Source organism: Kogia breviceps, chromosome 16, assembly GCF_026419965.1.
Source record: "Kogia breviceps isolate mKogBre1 chromosome 16, mKogBre1 haplotype 1, whole genome shotgun sequence".
NCBI lineage: Eukaryota > Metazoa > Chordata > Mammalia > Artiodactyla > Physeteridae > Kogia > Kogia breviceps.
The window spans coordinates 13,353,710-13,378,078 of NC_081325.1; the positions used below are offsets into that span (position 1 = coordinate 13,353,710).

Below are 24,369 nucleotides of genomic sequence, written 5' to 3' on the forward strand. Positions count from 1 at the left end.
CAATGATAACAAGTGAAAAAAACTATACTAAAACAACAAAAACAAAGAAAAAAATGGACAGACCGAACCCTAGGACAAATGGTAAAAGCAAAGCTATACAGACAAAATCAAACACAGAAGCATAAACATACACACTCACCAAAAGAGAAAAAGGGGAAAAAAAAATATATATATCGTTGCTCCTAAAGTCCACGTCCTCAATTTGGGATGATTCATTGTCTATTCTGGTATTCCACAGATGCAGGGTACATCAAGTTGATTGCGGACAAGGGTGAGAATTCTTGCTGAATGGTTATTATTCCATTATAGTCATAGTCTTCTGCTATCTCTTCATATAAGTCCTGAATATTTCTTATCAAGGATATTGTCAGACATTTTATGATTCAGGCTGGAATTGTTGTGCAATCATTAAAAAAACCCTATTTCTAACTGGTTATTGCTAGTGCTTTTTTTTTTTTAATAAAAATTTCTTCCACTTCTGTATCCAACCATTTTCTAATTTTTTAGTGTATTATATATATTATAGATATATAAACTAATATATATAATATATATAATATATATAATATATATATTATATATATAAACTAATATACTAGTTTTTCAGTTGGTCCTCTGGAAAGTTCTGGATATCAAATTATAAAAGTTAAAAATTCTAATAATTTTATCTCTTCCTAACAGCTATAATGCTTATTTGTTTCATATTTTATTGCTTGACTGGAACCTTCAAAACAATATTAAATTTTAATGGTGCCTGGAGGCATCTTTGCTTTTTTCCAGGAATGGGAATGCCTCTAATGTTTCATCATTAAGTGCTATGCCAGTTCAAGATAAATAGAAATATATATTTTTAATAAGAAAGACAATTGAATTTTATCAAAACATTTTTTAGCATTTACTGAGACGAGTTTTAAAAAACTATTTGATCTACTAATACATTACTTAATAGCCGAAGAGTTTTTAACTAGAAACCAGCCTATAAATGAAGACTCAAAGGGAGCTGAAAGGAGAGGTCCGGGATGGAGATGTAAATCTGTATGTTGTCAGTATACAGATGGCATTTCATACCATATGACCAGAGGGGATCTCCTAAGTAGTGGGTGCATGTATCAAAGAAAAGTCAGAGGACTGAGCCCTGAGGCACTCCAAGTTTTTAGAACTCATGAAGATGAAAAGAAGTGAGGAGTGGCCAGTAGGTATGAAGAAAACCAAGACAGCATGGTGTCCCAGAAGCCAAGTGAGCAAAGGGTTTCAATGATGAAGGTGATCAGTTCTGGCAGTGCTGCTAAATGTCAAGATGAGTACTGAGAGATGACACTGGATTTTGTAAATTGAAAGTCACTGGTGACCTTGATAAGAGCAGTTTCAGTTGATCAGAGGCGAAACTTCTGATTGGAGTGAGTCCAAGAGAGAATAAGACAATCGTGCTTGTGCTGGGAAAATCCTGCCCATTTCTATGCCTAGATGAGCAATGTCCCAGAGCCTCAGTAAATCAAGGCTCTCTTCTCCAGATGAAAAAACTTTAGAAGCAAACTTAAGAAACTTAAGTGGAAAGAAACAGAGGCTGAATTTGGGATCTGACGGCAAAATGCCTGGATCCCAATTCCAGATCTATCCCTCCCCACCTCTATAGCCTTGAGAAAGACATTTAGAATCCCTGAATCTCTGTTTTTCATCTATAAAATGAGGTGATACTGTTTTCAAAGGGTAGTGGTGAGGTTTCAATTTTTTGAAATGCACTTAAACCCCTACACCAATACTGACTCTTCTCACTTTTTTAAAGTCTCCTGGACATTTGCTTTCCTGTTGTCTTGTGGCCAAGCTTTAAGATGGTGAAATTCAGATTTACTTAAAACATAAACCACTTTTTGAATATAGTTTCCTATGAATCCTAAAAGGCTTCAAAAGGCCACTATGCATATGTGAAGCCCTTTGAAGTTTGTTCTGCTTGCTGCTTTGCCTAAAAATTAATCCTGTTACAAAACAGGTAGATTAAATACGAATAAACAGGTAAGAGTGCAAATAAAAAAAACAATTCTATTGAAATGTTTTGCTGTACACAGAGAAGTGAAAGGTGAAAGGGGATAATGGGGAAGGGGAAAGGTGGGGCCAAAGAAGGGTTGCTATCTGTTCTTTAGATGAAATAAACTTGGCATGTTTGTGTGCTATTGGGGATGATTCAGTGGAGCAGAGAAAATGGTGCAGCAAAGAGAGAGGACAATCAATCGCTGGAGTGATATCCTGGAGGAGGTGAGAGTAATGGCATCTGTTGTACAAGTGGAGGGATTGAGATTAAATAAGAGTAACACAGAATATGAAGAGGAACAAGAGGGAAGTAAGAGGATGTGCAAAGATGCACGTATGTAGGTGGGTAGCTTTCTTGGTAGAAACATGTGGAAATCCTCTTCTGATTGCTTCTTGGTTCTCCTTGAAAGAGGAAGGTAAGCTCATTCGCTGAGAGTGAGAATGGAGAGAGGGGTTGCGAGGTTAGAGTAGAAAGTGCAAAGTGTGAAGGAATTACCTAAACAGATGTATCCACGGTTATCACTTGTGCATTTATTTCTTTTATAATGTTAAACAATAAAAAATTTATTTTAAAAACTCCTTTAATATTACCCCATTGCCTTCAGGATAAATACAAATTCATCAGCATCATATTAAAGACTATTCTTCATCTTCTTCATAAACTTTTATCTCGGGCTTCCCTGACGGCACAGTGGTTGGGAGTCTGCCTGCCAATGCAGGGGATACGGGTTCATGCCCCGGTCCAGGAAGATCCCACATGCTGTGGAGCGGCTGGGCCTGTGAGCCATGGCCACTGAGCCTGCACATCCGGAGTCTGTGCTCCACAAAGGCAGAGGCCACAACGGTGGGAGGCCCGTGTACTACAAAAAAAACCCCCAAAAAACAAAAAAACTTTTATCTCATCTTCTGTCACATTCTCGTTACAATCTATGTTCCACCCTTATCGGTTACTTAAGAGTTCTCCTCAAGAGGCATTATGTTTAATACTCCCTGTGGCAGACTATTTGCCAAAGATGACTGCAAGTATCCATCCCATTCCACATGTTCTTCTGCAATGTGACCTTGACAAGTAGATTTTCTCCATTCCCTCAAATCTGTGACTGTTTTGACCAATAGAATATAATGGAAATGACGCTGCCAGTTCCGGGAGTAGCCCTTAACTGGACTGGCAGTTTCTGTCACAGTGCCTTTTGCAATACTTGCTCTTGGGATACAGCCTCTTGGAACCCAGGCACCATGCTGTGAGAAGCAAAAGCTACAAAGCCATGTTCAGGTACTTCTGATGGGTGGTCCCAGCTGGGCTCCCAGCCAACACCCAGGATGAGTTACCAGCCATGTGGGTGAGTCATCTTGAAATGTCCAGCCCAGTTGAACCTTCAGATGACTGAGCGCCAGACTACATCTCTGACTGCAATCACATGAGAGACCCCAATTAAGAACTTCCCAGATGAACCCAGTCAATCCATAGACTTGTGAGAGACATATGTTATTTAGAACCCTAAACGACAGGCTGGTTGGCTATGCAGCAGTAGATAACCAGAACTACTGAGTACTGATGTGGGGAGACAGCAGTTGTCATGGTAGTAGTGGTGGTGGTAGACAGGTGATTTAGGCTAAAATCATGGCTCTGCCACACCCTGGCTCCATGATCTTAGCAAGTTACTTAAATTCCTGAACTTCATTTTTCAATAAATGGGAATAATAATAACCACCTCACCTGACAGTTCCTGGAGTTAGTTGATTTTGAAGAAGGGATAAAGGTTTCTGCCCTTCACCTTCGGTTTTAGCTTGGCCCACTGAGGAAAAACTTCCTTGCTTGCCATTTTACCTTATCTCTTTATACCCATATTCCAGCTCCTCCCCGTGAGAAGAGCTGTTGATAATACGACTTGCTGGGCTTACATTTTACTTGTGGGCATAGTTACTGCATTGTGTGTGTATCTATGAGCACGACGTGTTTCGTCTGTAGTTAGATGGATGAGGAAATTCCAGCCAGCCTTGCCAATGCAACTACTTGGTAAGTGTACTCACAGTCTGCCTCCACAGAGCCAGTTTTATTAAGGATATAGACATGGAGATGTAGGAAGCTACTTCGGCCTTGGGACAAAGCAGTGTTCTCCAAGCAAGCTTTAACAGAGCACTGGGTATTATGAAAAGTAGCATTATATTTGTCATATGGTTACTAATCCATTTTGTTCACGGCTTCCCCAATAGAAGAAAAGTATGAATGGGTTTAAGAAGCAAAGCCCACCCCAATAACCCTAATAAACTCCTACTGTTCTTTAGTAGTCAGTTCAACACTGCCTCCTCTGCCCTCAGGTGTGTTGGGTTCCCCTTACCTGAGTTACCATTTCTCCTCATGCAGAACTTATATTACTTCTGTTCATATTTTAGTTTGACACTTCCTCCCAATAGTCAGTGGAACTCTTTAGAAAAGGGAAAAGAAAGGTCTTCCACTCAAAGTATTGACATATGGCAGGATCTCAATCAATATTTGTGTAATAAGTTAACATCTTAGACATTATAAATTTTAAGGATATATGGGTATGTTCCTGTGTGTAGGTGTGATGAGTGTGTGTGTGATGAGTGTGTGTGTGCAACACTCGCCTGCCCTTCCCCCATTCTTTGAACACAAACAAATAGCCAAAACCTAGACAAGGGTTTTAAGGTTATATCCCAAATCTAACAGTTAAGATATAAAGGTTATTACTTGAGTTATATAGAAAATGTGTGATATTTTATTACTAAGGAAATAATGTATTTATCTCACGTAACAAAGGTTTTGCTAATTGAAGAATGAACATTTTGAACTCGTAAGTAGACAAATAATTATAAAGTAACAAGTCTGACACTCTCAAATACATTTTTAAAGCCTCTATATTAAATTATTATTAATGCTGCCAAAAAGCAATACAGAAATCTTGACACTCTTATTCCAAATATGTAATTTAATGTACTATAGGTATCTTGGTAAAATGAACAACAGCTATACAGGAGTCATAAATAAAAATATTTACTTATATACCTTCATTGTCAGTATTGAGCTTGGCTTCCAGTTCCGCTATCTTGTGTCTTATTTCAAGCACTGAGAGTTGCACTATATCCCTATTATTAAACACATTTTGTTAATTATGATTCACTTAAAAATAACATGAGAAAAATAATACACAGTAACCTACCACTACTTCAGGAACAACCTATATGAAACATCACTTATTCAAGGCCTGGTTGAGAATTAGTTATCAGGCAAACGCAGGCTTCCGATTACCCGGGTCCGGAAGGACACTAAAATGCACTAAAGCTCAAAGCTCCCCATGTAACCACTTAAAACCCTTTATTCTTAAAGTTGGCCTCAAGAAGTCTGACAATTTTGGTTACCTGGTTTCTCAAAGCCCAGCAAAGGAGCTGCAAATTACTACAGAAAGGAACAGCTAGGGCAACAGGTAACAACTGACATCCTGAAATAAAAAGGAAAAAAAAGAAACACTAAACACACACACACACACACACACACACACACACACACACACACAGCACTCCAGAGATTATCTACATAGGACATCAGCAAGCGGCATAGTAGTTATCAAAATACGATGACAGAATCATTTATATTTCTGAATGCCTATTATGTTAAAGGCATTGTGCTAAGTGCTGAAGATACTACGGTAAGTGAACAGAACAGCAATTGCAGCAGCTAACTTCCACTGAATGTTTATTACAAGCCAACGCTAAGTGCTTTACATACATTTCATTCAGTCCTGGTACCAACCACATGATGTGTGAGATACCGATTTCTACGCCAGTCTTAGACTTGAGAAAACTGAGGCTTCAGAGGTTCATTAACTTGCCCAAGATCATATACTTGCTGAGTAAGTGATAAGAGCTGGGATTTGAATTTGTGCAGGATTCCTCTAAAGGACTGGGTCCTACACTCTACTGCTTCAGGAAATACAGAACCTGTCCTCAGAGTGCTTACAGCTTAGTACCAGACCAAGAAATAACTGAGCAATTGAAAGAGTGTGGTTGGAGCTACGACAGAGGAAAGCACAGGAAGCTACAGGGACACCCAAGGAGAGTCTAGCCCTCCTGTGGCCTGCGGGTGGGGGTGGGGGTAGGGTATCTAAAAAGATACTTAAAATGTTCCAAAGACTTAGTAAGAAGTACTGATATTGAGTACTTTAAGAAGTATATACAGTAGGGGCTTCATTTTTACCAGATGTCACCAATTCTTAAGCTCTTCTAAAGGGATGAAAGAGAAGCGTAACTAAACGAAACTTTTGGAATTTGAAACAGAAACCCTGAAATTAGCGGAACATCACAAGCAAACACATGTTTCAGCATTATAGTCTGTGCACACAGTACACTCCACTGGACTTGCTCCTGAAGGCAGAACCTCAAAACCTGCCTATTTATAATACCAAACGCAAGAGCTAAATGAATCTCTCCTATAAAACACTGTTTTCAGATGTCACCAGTGATGCCCGGGGATTAATGACACTGCTGGAGTCACCTCAGCCTCAGGGGCTTCGGCCTTGAGCCGCGGGGCTCCCACAGGCGCAGGCCCTCGGCCTGGCGGCGCCGACGTGAACCCCACACCCGGCGGGAGCGCGCGCCACCCTCCGACTCACTTCAGGTGCCTTTCTTCCAGTAACTCCAGTTTAAGGTGGTCGGTGCTCATACCGTCGAAGGTGTCGCCTCTTCCTTCCTCCACCGTGTCAGATCAGAGGCCACCCACGCCCTTCCCTCACACGGCTTAGAACACGAGACCTGAGGGGACCCCCAGCAGCAGGGAGAGGGCAGGCCCTGGGGGCGAACGGCCTCACGGTCGCGGCCTGGCGCCTTCCGGTGACGTCACAGGGCGGCGCCCGGGGGCGGGGCCCGGCTGGGCTGCCCAGGGCCGCTCACAGAGGAAGAGGGCTCTGTGCTGGGAAGTTTGGAATTGAATTAACTGGAACGTAATGTAGTATCACGTTAGACCGACAGACTAATGTCCAAAAGAACCACACAAATTTGTGGGCAAGAGATGATGTGAAGCATTTTGAGGAATAAGTTCATTTAATAGCAATCGAGGGTTTATTTTATACAGAGTGATGTGTAAGAGATGCTAAGTACGTTCACTGCTTTCAAAGAACCTACGGTTTAACTGAAAAGTGAAAGAGATCTCTTGTCAGTATGTCAATAGTCACGTGGTGTGGCAAATCTTGTACTCCCAACGTTTGTGCCCAGCCTGAGGCAAGCTGTGGGGAGCAAGGTACTGGTCACCCCTTAGACATTCACGGTGTCTATTCTGTCTTGGTGGCTCCCTTCCTTCGTCCTCAGCCAGCGTTCCTAATTCTCTGATAGACTGGGGAGGTGGGGATGAGAGGGACCTGCATGGCAGAGAGATAGTCATGCATTTTATCTTCTCCCAAATCTTTCTGGTTCACACCTAAACCATAGCTTTTGAAATATCAAAAGCTGAGAACTGATGGCTTTGTTCTCTAGTTTCTCTGTAGAACCCCTGCTCCTTTGGGTCAAGAGGGTCAGGAATCCCCTCCACATCTAATGCGGCTTCCAGGATCTCTACTCTTCGTCCTCCCGTAAAAACTCACTCCTTATGCCATCTGGGTGTGACATCATCTACTTCTCCTTGCTTCACCCAGAGACTTAAGTCACAACCTGTCTACTGACTTGGACAAAAAAAGTCTTTCCACCATAGGTCTTGTCTACAACCTCGCCCTTCAATTTGCAACTCTCATCACTTTATGTCCACTCCACGTCCACAGCTATATGCTGAACCCTGTCGTCAGTGTGGCTTTAGCTCAAAAGCCTTAAATTTAAAAACTGCTGTATACCAAAGCCTCTTTTTCTTCTCCCAGCTCAGTTACTCCCTAAATAGCAACGTTTTAACTACAGACGTTATCCGTGGGGCTTCTTGAACGTGCAAATGCTGGGATCCTATCTCGTAATCTTGCTTCTTGTTAGCACTCTAGCAAGTTGTTTTTCAGCTGGCTAACTAAATTTGAACAGAACAGATTGGGTGGGATGCGGGGTTGGAGAGAGAACACTTTCCCCCACTAGTCATTTTTTCCTCCAATGAATAGCCTCCAGGTTGATCAAACTGTTTCTTCACATATGACAACTTTTTGCATAGAATACATTTAAAGACATTATTTAGGGTTTCTATTTTTCATTTGACCTGTGTTCTTAAAAATTTTTTTTAAATTCATCTTTCTGGATCTTTAAAATATACTGTAAATAGAAAAGATTTTTTTTTTTTTTTTTTTTTTTTTTGTGTGCTATGCGGGCCTCACTGTTGTGGCCTCTCCCGTTGTGGAGCACAGGCTCCGGACGCTCAGGCTCAGCGGCCATGGCTCACGGGCCCAGCGGCTCCGCGGCATGTGGGATCTTCCCGGACCAGGGCACGAACCCGTGTCCCCTGCATCAGCAGGCGGATTCTCAACCACTGCGCCACCAGGGAAGCCCAGAAAAGATGTTTTTGAAGAAAAGCTATTCAGATATCAACAAAATATTCTCTTTTAAGCAATTCTGCTGCTAAAGTAAACACAAAATAGCAAAATCATTAGGAAGTCTGTTTAAAAACACCTAGTCTTGATTCTGGCAAGAACAGACCAGAGGACTAATTTCTGTTTGAGCACAGCATTATAGACTTAACTGATAAGTCTGGCTTTTCTTAGCTTACCCTAAAATACCTATGAAGACAGAGAAAAAGGCAAAAACTCACACTATCATCTAGGTAGTGATGATCTATTTTGCTAATCTAGGGCTGACCTATTTTGCTAATATCTCAAGAAATTTTCTACCAACTATTAAGACAATGGAATCATAATAAAAATTAATTTGATAAGCAGCTGGAATCAGAGGAAATAAGACCATTTGTCTTTCCCCATCTACCTCTGTTTAAGAAAGACAAAATGCCTGGCCTAACAGGCCCTCCTTTTTGAAGCATGTGTGTGACCTCTTCTTTCATACTCTTCCCTTACATCTTGGGAAGGTTACTACACCTCTCTATACCTCAGTGTCCTATTCTGTAAAATGAAGACTGTAATGGTATATACACCTCGTAAGAATACTGTGAGGTCAAAATGAGTGTGTGTAACAAACAGCACTTACAAGATTTTAACACTACCTAAACATTAGCTATCATTATTTTTATAGCTAGTAGGTTCCTAGAGGCAATGCCAGAAAACTACCCAGTACAGCATGGGGGAATGACAGTCTGTAGAGGCAAAGTGAGGAAAAACCCTGGTAGCAGTAGATACTGAGAACTGTTTGTCAGACACTAGATCTGTTGCATCTCAAAAAGCCAAGAAAACCTAGGAGAAAGACCTCTAGAAAATAAAAACCAGGCTAAGAAGCTGTGATGGTTAATTTTATTGTCAGCTTGACTGGGCAATGGGGTGTCCAGACATTTGGCCAAATATAATTCGGGGTGTGTCTGTGAGGGTGTTTCTGGGTGAGATTAACATTTCAATCGGTAGACTGAGTAAAGCAGATTGCCCTCCTTAAAAGATGGGTGGACAGCACCCAAATCAGTTGAAGACCTGAATAGAACAAAAGGGCTGAATAGGAGGGAACTCTTCCTGTTTGACTGCTTTCATTGGTATATTGGTCTTTCCTGGCCTTCAGACTCAGACTGAAACACGAGCACGTTACTTTAGGGTCTCAGGCCTACCAGCTTCCAGACTGGAATGTACACCATTGGTGTTCCTGATTCTCAGGCTTTCACACTTGGACGGATACAGCACATCAACTCTCCTGGGTACCCAGCTCACTGACTGCAGATCTGGGGCTTCTCAGCCTCCATAGTTGCACAAGCCAATTCCTTATAATACATATTGGTTCTGTTTCTCTGGAGAACTGGAATATAGAAGCTATACTTACCAACATTTTGTCTATCTGTTGATCTGAAAAAGCAACCCACAAACAAGTGAACAGAATATAATGAAGCGAAATGGACAACTAGGTTCCCGCTGACAAGTCCAATTTTGCTGACCTCTGCTCTAAGGTAATTTTTTAAACTTTAGGCTCCACTATGTGTCATTCCATTTCTTAAACTTAAGTAAGGCAGAGACCAACTGGAAGCTATTTACCAATTCAATTTTATTTCCATTTTAACTAGAATTCCTTGGCCCTAGGGAAAGGCTCCACCAATTCTGTGTCCCTGAAATACAAACCCATGAATACATTTGAGGCCAAGTAAATCAAAGACAGTTTATTCACAAAGTGCATTCTTTATATAGTTTCAAATAAAGCCTAATAAACTAAATAGCAATTGGAGTTTCAGAAATATTAAAATGGACTATACTAAGAAAACCAATACCAATCTTTTAAAATCATTAAATAAAAATAAAATGCCATTAGCTATTTTACTTACATATTTGTAGCTTATACGTCTGTGAATATCCTGTCTTCTGCCAAAGTGGACACTGTTATGCCTAGCCACCATGGATTAAAGCCTGAAGTCTTCACATTCTTTACCTTAATTATGAGTAATACCTTCCTAATAATTTAATTTATTGGCTTTTTAATATATAAAATTCCAATGACTGAATCCCAAAATAAAAATTATTTATCATACATAAACTCAACTGTTTATATTTTAGTTTTTACTAAATTTCAGTCTTTTGGCAAAACTTACAGAAGTAGACATGGTAAAAGTGATTACATTTTTGTCCAATTAAGCTGATAATAATCACTTTGAATTTTGATACAATACCAACCATACCCCCAAATTTCCTAGGCTCCTAACAGATCAATAACAGTCTAAATCTAGAAGACTTAAAAATCTATGTGTGTTCATTTAAAATCAAAAAGACCATTCCATTTCCTAACAAAGAGATAAGCTACCAAATGATTTTATAGAACCTCATTTTATTTTTCATGATTAGTCTACTCCTTATTTTGAAAAAGTCTTTTAAATGTTATACAAGAATTCTTTACATTTAGGGTTACAGTTTTTGTTTAGCTTACACACTGAAAATTCTCACAAGCACCTAAAACAAAATCCACAATTAGTGCAAAAAGAGGAAACAATGTTTAAAGCATTCCTTCCCAGTACAAACATAACTAAGGTTACTAAATGCCAAATTTTACGTAAATATATAATTTCCTACTTTGTTTTCTGAAAGACAGCAAATACAAAAATAGTTTAATGTTAGGTTTAATGAGATTTATAGCACACCTACTATTAGTCTTATTTTAACTGCAAAAATATTTTAGCCACATTTAGAAAAAAATCAACTCACAGAGAATGTAACTGTATTTCTAAAGGCCAGATGCAAGAATACTGATTCTTTTCCTTAGAAGTAGAATACATGCCATAAAGCTTATGAAATAGTCACTTTGTAGGAATGAATGCATTTTAAAAATCCTGGTTAATCTGTGGGGAATTCCACATTTGCCATTTAACAAAATTGCATCCATCTGTAAGGCTTTGGTATAGACAATTCATAGCACTTCCATCATTTATCTTTCTTCTTTGCCCCATGCTTCTCTAGTTCCTCTCTCTGTTCATCTTTCTCCCCTTTCATGCTTACACTTGCTCCTGCTCCTTGATTTTCCTCCTTAGAATTATCAACAATTTTATAGTCCTCAAGCAGTGTGTGTCCCGTTTGTTTTGCAGTTTTCTTCACCATTGCTTTGATGCCAACGTTGTCAATATTATAGGCAGTTACACCAACATTGATGGCAGAATCTACTGCATTGTGCGTAGCTTCTCCTGCGGTATGCCCATATCTTTCAAAGAAAGATTAGGGAAAAAAAAGAGAGAGAGATTAGAGAAAATGCAATGAAATTACAAATATAAATTAAGATCTTCTGAATTAGTATTAAATAGGTCACATGATTAGCATGTTATCCGAAAGCAAAATCAAAAGTTAGGTTTCAATTTAATTAATAACTTAAAACACAGCAAAGAATAAAATCACACTGTGCCAAGGCTGTTATTTTCTCCCTTAGCAAAACCACTGTGAAAATAAACTGAGGCTAAGATTAATGTAATAAAGACTGCTTATGCTGAAGAATAAAATGTAAATTATAATAAAGGTTGTTAATCAGTCAATATTTCCTTTTTTATCTTCTTCTGGAAATATAAGAGAATTCTAACTGAAACAACTATAGGTGACTATAAATGGTTTTGAGGTCGACCTTAATGAGACTTTGGTTAAGTCTTTCAAACTACTGGAATCTGAGTTTGTCTCTAAGCAGAGATTCTACAACACTCTTCCTCACTCCACTCCACCCCACTCCAGACTCACTGGCCTTCTTGCTGTTCTTTGAACCCACCAAGCACACATGCGCTGAAGGTACTGGCTGGTACCTGCCTAGACTACTCTCACCCCAGGTATGCATGAGGCTAACTGCCTCACCTTCTTCAAGTCGGCTATTACCCTCTCAGTATTTAACCTATTTTAATTGCCTTATCTCACATGCCCTACCCCCACTGCCAATCAATCCCCCCCTTAAACTGCTCTTTCTTTTATAACTTAGTCTGCTACATATTACAGAACTTTTTTACACCCGTTGTTTTTGTTTTGCTCATTGTTTGTCTCACTAGAATATTTTTTGTTTGGCTTATTGTCTGTCTCACTAGAATACAAACCCCATTAGAGAAAGATCTCTTTACTTTGTTCATTAATGTATCATAAGTACTTAGAACAGTGCCTGACATCTAATATTTGTTGAATGAATTAAATGAGGAAGTCCTGCCCTATCCATTTAAGAGCTTCTTGAGTTCGTATGTATAGCAAAGGGCTTGGGAAATTACAAAGCATTACACAAAAGTAGCTATTCCTGACAATAATCAATACCACTGAAGGTGTTTAATACCATTTCCATAAGAAAATAATACAACTTGAGGTCTACACAAGGACACTAAAACTTATCCTACTTCTTGTTTTACTCTTTACCTTTTTTTAAGTACCAGGCTTTTAAAGCTTTTCTTGTCCATACATTTCCCCAAGTAGAGGATTGCTTAAACAACATACAAGAACAAAGAGGCAAAATTTTACAATTTTCTCCAGGACACACTGACATTTCCTAGATGCTTTGAGACCCAATATCTGGACATTTTTTCTAACACTGGATCGGTCCCCTGAATTAACAAGTACTCTATTACCATTAGTCTGGCCTAAAACAGTGGCTTGTGATCCTATTGGCTTATTCATGCTTGTCTTTTTTTCAACTTCAGTGTAGAAATATGAAATAATCTTATTATGCTTCTGAATGATATCTCATCTGTCCTCTGCCTGACGTTAATCAGAGCCAGGGCACAGCAGAGCCTACAATCCGTCAAACCTTATGTCTATACCACTCTTCACTGGGGCTATTTCAACGGTTACCCAACAGAAAAGCTTCTGACTGCTTTCTGCCTGTCCCTGTTGCTTTGCAACCCCTCAGCACCCCACAGGATTGCTGATGTTGCAGAAGACATTAGGCCTTCTCACGGTCAACCAAGCCCCAGTCACAAAAGCTACTGTCAGGTGGCAATGCTCAGGCTCAATGAGGAGAAAGGGGCGGCAGCAGTTTCAGCACTGGAAGTGTGCCTGTAACTCCTGGTTGAGCAGGTTTCTCTCAGGGCTTCTCTCTCCAGGCCAGTGTTAGCTACAATGAAGTGACAATGATAATGTAAGAATGTGGCTGTATTAGTGTTTTCGAGCACAGGAAATCCTCCAGACTCGTAAACTTCCACTTCTGAGTATTTCGCATGTTCCCTATTCTACTGATGCAGTTTGAAACCTCAAACTGCACTTATATTTCTATGTGCAATACAATTCTAAAGACTATATTTTTCAAAAAATAATATACTGAAAAAGAAGTCTGTGTTGGTCCCCTGATGATTTTTCTTGTTCTTCCATGCTGTCTCCACTTTAGCAGCAACTCCTGTTAATCTGGAGAAAAGTACCCAACTGGGAGCCAGAAAACTAGATTCTAATATCGACCATGCCAACAACCACCTGTGTGACCCTGGCGAACTCTCAGCCTCTTTGCATCTCATCAATTTCCTCTTCTTTATCTTATAAAATGAGATGTATACGTTAAAGCACTTTGAAAATTCCATGGTACTAAACATAGTTATCTTCAAAGATGCTATACAATAGTTTTTCAGCAGTTGTGTTTATTTTAATTTTTATTTATTTATTTTTGTTTTTACGTTACGCGGGCCTCTCACTGTTGTGGCCTCTCCGGTTGCGGAGCACAGGCTCCGGACGCACAGGCTCAGCTGCCATGGCTCACAGGCCCAGCCCCTCCGTGGCATGTGGGATCTTCCCGGACCGGGGCACGAACCTGCGTCCCCTGCATCGGCAGGAGGACTCCCAACCACTGCGCCACCAGGGAAGCCCAGTTGTTTATTTTTAAAGTATATCCTCACTTATTACCTCTGCTTCCCAATATGCCCTAAAACCAGGATTCCTGGCAGGCACCTACTCTCTTCTCTTGCTTGATAACTAACTGTTCAGCTCTTTTCTTTATTCAAATTCAAACTACACAGTTAAAGACTCCTAGAAAGCCTATCTCTAGAAAAAATTTAAAAAATAAAGCTTATTTTTTATTCTTACTTTTTAAAAAGTTAACTATAATTAGAGCTTATTAAATTAGATTTTATATACTGAGTAACACTACCAATTTAAGAATAAAAAATGAATATAAAGAATGCTCTAAATAAGTCAATGGAATTCAATTTTCAATTTGAATGAGACATTTCTGAAATTTCTCCAGTGCATTCAGTAATGTATAGCATAACTGCATACTGGCAGTGATTCCAGATTTCACTAATTATAGCACAATTTCAGTCACAACTTTCTAATAAATCTGCCTAGAATTCAATTTACATGCAACCTTCAAAACTATTCTTAGAAATATTAACCTTAAATATTTAAAATAGACATAGTTTCTTATTAGTCTATCCATCAAAGGCAGATGGGTTATGAAGGACCTTGTAGGTGAAGCTAAGGAGTTTAAACTTTATCTTGAAATCAATGGGAATGGCATGACCAAATTTATGTTTTAGAAAGATCGAATACAGGTTGCACTGTGAACTGTAAGGGTTTAAGACTGAGGAACAAGTTAGGAAACAAGTTGTGAGCTGGATGAAAAACGATGAAAATCTATTCTAAGGTAGTGCTAATGAGGCTGAAGCAAAAGGGATGAATATAAAAAACAACAAGACTCAGGGACTGAATAGCTGTAGTGGTATGTAGTTGGGATGTATGAGACTGAAGATTAAAAGTTAAGAGGAAATATAGATTTGAAGGTTGCTGAAATACAGGTGGTAATTATAGCCACAGATATAGATGATATCCACAAAGAGCTGAAAAGGGAGTATAGAGTAAAACCTTAGACAGAACCAGTATTTAATGAATGGGCGTGGAAGACAACCACGCTAAGAAGTATCTAATAAGACAAAACTGAAAGGTGAGAAATGACAATACTGTTAGGAGATTTGGAGACAGCTGACCCACCAATCTCACTAAGCATTAGATCTTGGAGAAAGATCAGTCAGAAGGAAAGGTTACAATAAGCATGTGAATAGATTTTATCCACAAAAAAATTGTGGAAAATATCTAAGATATAAAGAAGACATGTCTTTCAAATCTACAGGTAACACAAAATGGAAGGGTAATATGACACACATCAAAATCAGAAGCCAAAATTATAGATTTAATGATGGGTCAAAATCAACAAAGTGCAATTAAGCAAGAATAAATGTAAACTTTTTATTTAGGTACAAATATCAATTGTCCAAAAATAAGACAAAGGTCCAGATTTTAAATAAAAGGTTCATTTAAAAAAAACCCAAGTTTGGACAGAGGTCCTGAACCAAGATGGTGGAGTAGAAGGACATGCTCTCACTCCCTCTTGTGAGAACACCAGAATCACAACTAGCTGTTGGACAATCATCGACAAAAGACACTGGAACTCACCAAAAAAGATACCCCACATCCAAAGCCACAAGGAGACGGTAGGAGACGGTAGGAGAGGTGCAATCACAGTAAAATCAAATCCCATAACTGCTGAGTGGGTGACTCACAGACTGGAGAGTAATTATACCACAGAAGTCCACCCACTGGAGTGAAGGTTCTGAGCCCCATGCCAGGCTTCCCAATCTGGACGTCCAGCAACAGAAGGAGGAATTCCTAGAGAATCAGACTTTGAAGTCTGGTGGGATTTGACTGCAGGACTTCGACAGGACAGGGGAAACAAAGACTCCACTCTTGGAGGGCACACACAAAGTAGTGTGTGTATCGGGACACAGGGGAAGGAGCAGTGACCCCAGGGGAGACTGAACCAGACCTACCTGGTAGTGTTGGAGGGTCTCCTACAGAGGCGGGGGCTGGCTCTGTTTCACCATGGGGACAAGGACACTGGCAGCAGAAGTTCTGGGAAGTACTCCTTGGTGTGAGCCCTCCCAGAGTCTGCCATTAGCCTCACCAAACAGCCCAGGTAGGTTCCAGTGTTGGGTTGCCTCAGGCCAAACAACCAACAGGGAGGGAACACAGCCCCACGCATCAGCAGTCAAGCGGATTAAAGTTTTACTGAGCTCTGCCCACAAGAGAAACAGTAAGCTCTACCTACCACCAGTCCCTCCCATCAGGAAATTTGCATAGGCCTCTTAGATAGCCTCATCCACCAGAGGGCAGACAGCAGAAGCAAGAACTACAATCTGGCAACCTGTGGAACAAAAACCACATTCACAAAAAGATAGACAAGATGAAAAGGCAGAGGGCTATGTACCAAATGAAGGAACAAGATAAAACCCCAGAAAAACAACAAAATGAAGTGGAGATAGGCAACCTTCCAGAAAAAGAATTCAGAATAATGATAGTGAAGATGATCCAGGACCTCAGAAAAAGAATGGAAGCAAAGACTGAGAAGATGTAAGAGAAGTTTAACAAAGACCTAGAAGAATTAAAGAACAAACAAACAGAGATGAAAAATACTATAACTGAAATGCAAACTACACTAGAAGGAATCAATAGCAGAATAACGGATAAGTGACCTGGAAGACAGAAAGGTGGAATTCACTGCTGAGAATCAGAATAAAGAAAAAAGAATGAAAAGAATTTAAGACAGCCTAAGAGACCTCTGTGACAACATTAAACACAACAACATTCGCATTATAGGGATCCCAGAAGGAGAAGAGAAAAAGGACCCGAGAAAATATCTATAGAGATTATAGTCGAAAACTTCCCTAACATGGGAAAGGAAACAGCCACCCAAGTCCAGGAAGCACTGAGAGTCCCATACAGGATAAACCCAAGGAGAAACACACCGAGACACATAGTAATCAAACTGGCAAAAATTAAAGACAAAGAAAAATTATTGAAAGCAGCAGGGGAAAAATGACAAATAATGTACAAGGGAACTCCCATAAGTTTAACAGATGATTTCTCAGCAGAAACTCTACAAGCCAGAAGGGAGTGGCATGATATACTTAAAGTGATGAAAGAGAAGAACCTACAACCAGGGTTATTCTACCTGGCAAGGATCTCATTCAGATTGGATGGAGAAATCAAAAGCTTTACAGACAAGCAAAAGCTAAGAGAATTCAGCACCACCAAACCAACTCTACAACAAATGCTAAAGGAACTTCTCTAAGTGGGAAACACAAGAGAAGAAAAGGACCTACAAAAACAAACCCAAAACAGTTAAGAAAATGGTCATAGGAACATACATATTGATAATTACCTTAAACATGAATGGATTAAATGCTCCAACCAAAAGACACAGGCTTGCTGAATGGATACAAAAACAAGACCCATATATATGCTGTCTACAAGAGACCCACTTCGGACCTAGGGACACACACAAGCTGAAAGTGAGGGGATGGAAAAAGATACTCCATGGAAATGGAAATCAAAAGAAACTTGGAGTAGCAATACTCATATCAGATGAAATAGACTTTAAAGTAAAGAATGTTATAAGAGACAAGGAGGGACACTACATAACGATCAAGGGCTCAATCCAAGAAGAAGATATAACAATTATAAATATATAAGCACCCAACATAGGAGCACCTCAATACATAAGGCAACTGCTAACAGCTATAAAAGAGGAAATCGACAGTAACACAATAATAGTGGGGGACTTTAACACCTCACTTACACCAATGGACAGATAATCCAAAATGAAAATAAATAAGGAAAAAGAAGCTTTAAATGACACAACAGACCAGATAGATTTAATTGGTATTTATAGGACATTCCATCCAAAAACAGCAGATTACACTTTCTTCTCAAGTGCACACGGTGAATATTCTCCAGGACAGATCACATCTTGGGTCACAAATCAAGGCTCAGTAAATTTAAGAAAATTGAAATTATATCAAGCATCTTTTCTGACCACAACGTTATGAGATTAGAAATGAATCACACGGAAAAAAACATAAAAAACACAAACACATGGAGGCTAAACAATACGTTACTAAATAACCAAGAGATCATTGAAGAAATCAAAGAGGAAATTTAAAAAATACCTAGAGACAAATGACAATGAAAACACGACAATCCAATACCTACAGGATGCAGCAAAAGCACTTCTAAGAGGGAAGTTTATAGCTATACAAGCCTACCTCAAGAAACAAGAAAAATCTCAAATAAACAACCTTACATCTAAAGGAAGAAGAACAAACAAAACCCAAAGTTTGCAGAAGGAAAGAAATCATAAAGATCAGAGCAGAAGAAAATGAAATAGAAACAAAGAAAATAGCAAAAATCAATAAAACTAACAGCTGGTTCTTTGAGAAGATAAACAAAATTGACAAACAATTAGCCAGACTCATCAAGAAAAAGAGGGAGAGGTCTCAAATCAATAAAATTAGAAGTAAAAAAGGAGAAGATACAACAGACAATGCAGAAATCCAAAGCATCCTAAGAGACTATTACAAGGAACTCTATGCCAATAAAATGGACAACCTGGAAGAAATGGACAAATTCTTGGAAAGGTATAACCTTCCAAGACTGAAACAGGAAGAAACAGATAATATGAACAGACTAATCACAAGTAATAAAATGGAAATTATGATTAAAAATCTTCCAACAAAAGTCCAGGACCAGATGACTTCACAGGTGAATTCTATCAAACATTTAGAGAAGAGCTAACACCCATCATTCTCAAACTCTTCCAAAAAACTGCAGAGGAAGGAACACTCCTAAACTCATTCTATGAGGCTATCACCACCCTAATACCAAAACCAGACAAAGATACTACAAAAAAAGAAAATTACAGACAAATATTACTGATGAATATAGATGCAAAAATCCTCAACAAAATACTAACAAACAGAATCCAACAACACATTAAAATGATCATATACCATGATCAAGTGGGAAGTACACCAGGGATGCAAGGATTCTTCAATATACGCACATCAATCAATGTGATACACCATATTAACAAATTGAAGAATAAAAACCGTATGATAATCTGAATAGATGGAGAAAAATCTTTTGACAAAATTCAATACCCATTTATGATAAAAACTCTCCAGAAAGTGGGCATAGAGGGAACATACCTCAGCATAATAAAGGCCATATATGACAAACCCACAGCAAACATCATTCTAAATGGTAAAAAACTGAAAGCATTTCTTCTAAGATCAGGAACAAGACAAGGATGTCCACTCTCACCACTATTATTCAACATAGTTTTGGAAATCCTAGCCACAGCAACAAGAGAAGAAAAACAAACAAAAGGAATACAAATTGGAAAAGAAGAAGTAAAACTGTCACTGTTTGGAGATGATAAGATACTATACATAGAGAATCCTAAAGATGCCACCAGAAAACTACTAGAGCTAATCAATGAATCTGGTAAAGTTGCAGGATACAAAATTAATGCACAGAAATCTCATGCATTCCTATACACTAATGATGAAAAATCTGAAAGAGAAATTAAGGAAACACTCCCATTAACCATTGCAACAAAAAGAATAAAATACCTAGGAATAAACCTACCTAAGGAGACAAAAGACCTGTATGCAGAAAATTATAAGACACTGATGAAAGAAATTAAAGGTGATACAGATAGATAGAGAGACATACCATGTTCTTGGATTGGAAGAATCAACACTGTGAAAATGACTGTACTACCCAAAGCAATCTACAGACTCAGTGCAATCCCTATCAAGCTACCACTGGCATTTTTCACAGAACTAGAACAAAAAATTTCACAATATGTATGGAAACACAGAAGACCCCGAATAGCCAAAGCATTCTTGAGGGAAAAAAATGGAGCTGGGGGAATCAGACTCCCTGACTTCAGGCAATAATACAAAGCTACAGTAATCAAGACAGTATGGTACTGGCACAGAACCAGAAATATAGATCAATGGAACAGGATAGAAAGCCCAGAGATAAACCCATGCACATATGGTCACCTTATCTTTGATAAAGGAGGCAAGAATATACAGTGGAGAAAAGACAGCCTCTTCAATAAGTGGTGCTGGGAAAACTGGACAGCTACATGTAAAAGAATGAAATTAGAACACTCCCTAATACCATACACAATAATAAACTCAAAACGGATTAAAGACATAAATATAACACTAGACACTATAAAACTCTTAGAGGAAAACGTAGGAAGAACACTCTTTGACATAAATCACAGCAAGATCTTTTTTGATCCACCTCCTAGAGTAATGGAATAAAAACAAAAATAAACAAATGGGGCCTAATGAAACTTCAAAGCTTTTTCACAGCAAAGGAAACCATAAATACGTAAAGACGACACTCAGAATGGGTGAAAATATTTGCAAACGAATCAACAGACAAAGGATTAATCTCCAAAATATACAAACAGCTCATGCAGCTCAATATAAAAAAAAAAAACCAATCCAAAAATGGGCAGAAGACCTAAATAGACATTTCTGCAAAGAAGAGATACAGCTGGCCAAGATGCACATGAAAAGCTGCTCAACATCACTAATTATTCGAGAAATGCAAATCAAAACTACAATGAGGTATCACCTCACACAAGTTAGAATGGGCATCATCAGAAAAATCTACAAACAACAAATGCTGGGGAGGGTGTGGAGAAAAAGGAACCCTCTTGCACTGTTGGTGGAAATGTAAATTGGTACAGTCACTATGGAGAACAGTACAGAGGTTCCTTAAAATACTAAAAATAGAATTACCATATGACCCAGAAATCCCACTACTGGGAATATACCCAGAGAAAACCATAATTCAAAAAGACACATGCACCCCAATGTTCATTGCAGCACTATTTACAATAGCCAGGTCATGGAAGCAACCTAAATGCCCACAGACAGATGAATGGATAAAGAAGATGTGGTACATATATACAATGGAATATTACTTAGCCATAAAAAGGAACGAAACTGGGTCATTCTTTGAGACATGGATGGATCTAGAGACTGTCATACAGAGTGAAGTAAGTCAGAAAGGAAAAACAAATATCGTATATTGACGCATATATGTGGAACCTAGAAAAATGGTACAGATGAACTGGTTTGCAGGGCAGAAATTGAGACACAGATGTAGAGAACAAATGTATGGACACTAAAGGGGGAAAGCTGCAGGGGGTGGTGGTGGTGGTGTGATGAATTGGGCGACTGGGATTGACATGTATACACTAATATGTATAAAATCGATAACTAATAAGAACCTGCTGTATAAAAATAAATAAAAGTAAATTTAAAAAAAAGAAAAAAAAACCCAAGTTTGATATGGGCCAATAAAGTAACAACTACTATAAAGATATACTCTTTGTCTTCTGTGCCATGTTTATCACATGCTAAATATGACCAAAACAAGAGAGGCAACCCTACTGTATTTAATCTAGTCACAGGACCGTTGGAATATTAGATTCAATTCTGGGTTCCATATTTTGAGAACTACACTGATGAAGGAAGGATCTGGAATTCAAACTATATATGGTATTGTTAAACTGGGAGTATTTAGTAGAGAAGAAAAAATAAGCGAAGACATAACGATTGTGTTTAAATATTTGTATAGTTACCATATTGAAAAGAGAAGACTGATCCTATATAACTCCTGAGTAGATGTTGTACAGAATTCATTTTGGGTAACATGACATCTGCCAAAAGAGATACCCTCAAATGGATTTGAATTTGCCCCTTCACCCAGTGCAAATTTAAGGGGAATTTTAATTAAAATTCACTAAATAAACCAATAAAATACTATACCTTATAAGAGTAAATTCTTATAGGAAAATATTTTTACTAAGCTTATTTTTCACAAATGTGTTCTAAGATAAACTATTACTGAGGGGAAAAGAAAAATGCACGTAACTTACTGAAGTTATATTATTCTCCTCTAAACAATTTAAAGTGGAAAAAAAGGAGCTTAAAGGTGAACTTTAGAAGCTATGTAGAAGAGTGATGAATTATTTAATAGATACTATACTGCAATTAAATAAAGCGGGTTTAAAGTTACTTAATTGCTTTTCATTGTTCCTGTAGGTCTTCATGTTCCTAAATCTAAAATAGGTCAAAAGTATTAATGTAGCCAAAAAAATAAAGTCTTAATAAATATTTCTTATACATTTACCTTAAAAATTTAGGAGTGTAATTAATTATATAGATCTTTAGGTAAATCATTCATAATCAATGAACACAGCCCTGAATCATAATCAAAACCATAAAAGGCATGGAGAATATACTTCTCTAATACAAACTACCTTTAAATAGCCTAGTTCAAAAAAATAATCCCCTGTATTGGTTTATACTACCAGAAATCAGATAAAGAAGTTTATATAATATTGGGATGGCCAAGAAGTTCGTTTTTGAGTTTTTCCATAAAATGTTACATGACTACTTGGGGGAATAGTTTCTCACAGACAATAAGAATACACATTTTCCAAAAATAATGAGTTTTCTTTACTATACAACCATCAGTTGGATGAGAGCAGAAAAACACAAATGCTCACTCTATCTAATAATTTTCACAGTGTAAATAAATGTAAATTCATAAATGTATATAAATATACATTTATGTAAATTATTGAGAACTAAATTAAATGAAAGAAGTAGCTTTTCCAATTCTTGAGTGACAAATATCACTGTGTTATTACTGGTTTAATACTTGCAGTTTTTTCCCCTAAATAGCCATTTCTAGTTCTGAGCCAGATTATTCATAAGTGAGAAAACAGTATTATTTGGACAAAACCTGTTGTTCCCCACTGTCCCTCCCAACTTTCCAAGTTTTCTAGTTAAGTTACTTACTGCTAAGACTAAAGCACCCTTATAGCTGGAAATACAAACCTACTTAACTAAATTCTCACCTGCTTTTTTTCACTCCATGAATCTTTGGAGGAAAGGATAAAACTAGCAATGTACACCATAACAGAAAAAAATTAGCTCAGAACCACTGTTAAAATACCTTACTTATCATATTAAGTTCTCCTCACTAAGGACAAGAAGTACAAAATCTACACCAAAACCTGTACTTGCTCATTATGCGAATCTCAAACCTTTTAACAGGGCTCCACTTAACTGCACTTAGGTAAGCGTTTTTTTTTTCATTGAAGTATGTAATGGACAAACCCAATAAAGCACTTCCTACTTAATCATATGACTGCCTATATATCCGTGCTAACATATGATAATCTGAAAATAACCCACTTTTGGTCTAAAAGACACTTTGACTTTCTCCTACTCTTGCAACAAAAGAAGAAACTATTTTCCTAATTATGACTCATCCATCAAAGTAACCTGAAAGGCATAACAAAAAGAGTGTTAGAGGTCAGTGCCACAAGTAGCAGGAAGTGAGCTGGGAGACTTGAGTTTTACATCTCCACCAAAATTTCAGATCTACTCTGCATTTTCTGTTCCAAATCCTTTGGTAGAATCTGCACTCCAAGATGATATGGCTGTGTTGCTTTGATTCTAAGGTATGCATGCCCCAGACTGAGCAGATAAAATCAACTCAGGCTGGAAATTAACTTAGTATTTCCTAAACCAAAGGTAATTTATTGTGGTGGGAGGGGGTCTAAACACATTCTAGGTAGTGGTAGAAAATAAGTGTAGATACTAAACTTGCACAGATATCCCATTAAGGGCAGTGTTGGCCCAGCACTGTTCTCTGACACTGCATGACAGAGGTATCTGGCTTACATCCCAGCTCTACCACTTACTAGGGGTACAATTCTTAACAAGAATTTAAGGCTCTATGCTTTTGGTTTCTTCATCTGTAAAATGGAGATAATAGTGTTAAAGATTAAATAATACACAGGGAAAGCACTGAACACAATGTCTGATATATAAGTGTGAACTCAAATGCTGTCAGTGAGTAAAGAATTAACACAAATAACCAAGCATTGAAAACACCATTATTTTTTTCTTCTAAATAAAATTAAATA

General features: G+C 38.2%; 2 protein-coding genes across 4 annotated transcripts in view; both read right to left on the reverse strand.

Annotated features, from left to right (window-relative positions):
* The window catches only part of CCDC169 (coiled-coil domain containing 169), a 43,787-nt gene extending 36,941 nt beyond the window's left edge, over window positions 1-6,846 (reverse strand). The window contains 2 exon segments of the mRNA XM_067016897.1: window positions 5,051-5,130; window positions 6,654-6,846. Coding sequence (XP_066872998.1) covers window positions 5,051-5,130; window positions 6,654-6,703 — 130 coding nt within the window. The 5' untranslated portion in view covers window positions 6,704-6,846.
* A 3,265-nt stretch (window positions 6,847-10,111) lies between these two features.
* Window positions 10,112-24,369, reverse strand: part of SPART (spartin) — a 378,687-nt gene continuing 364,429 nt past the window's right edge. For all 3 annotated transcript variants that reach the window (XM_067016746.1, XM_059042300.2, XM_059042298.2), the window contains one exon: window positions 10,112-11,763. In XM_067016746.1, the coding sequence (XP_066872847.1) occupies window positions 11,490-11,763 (274 nt within the window). In that variant the 3' untranslated portion in view covers window positions 10,112-11,489. The remainder of the gene's footprint in view (window positions 11,764-24,369) is intronic.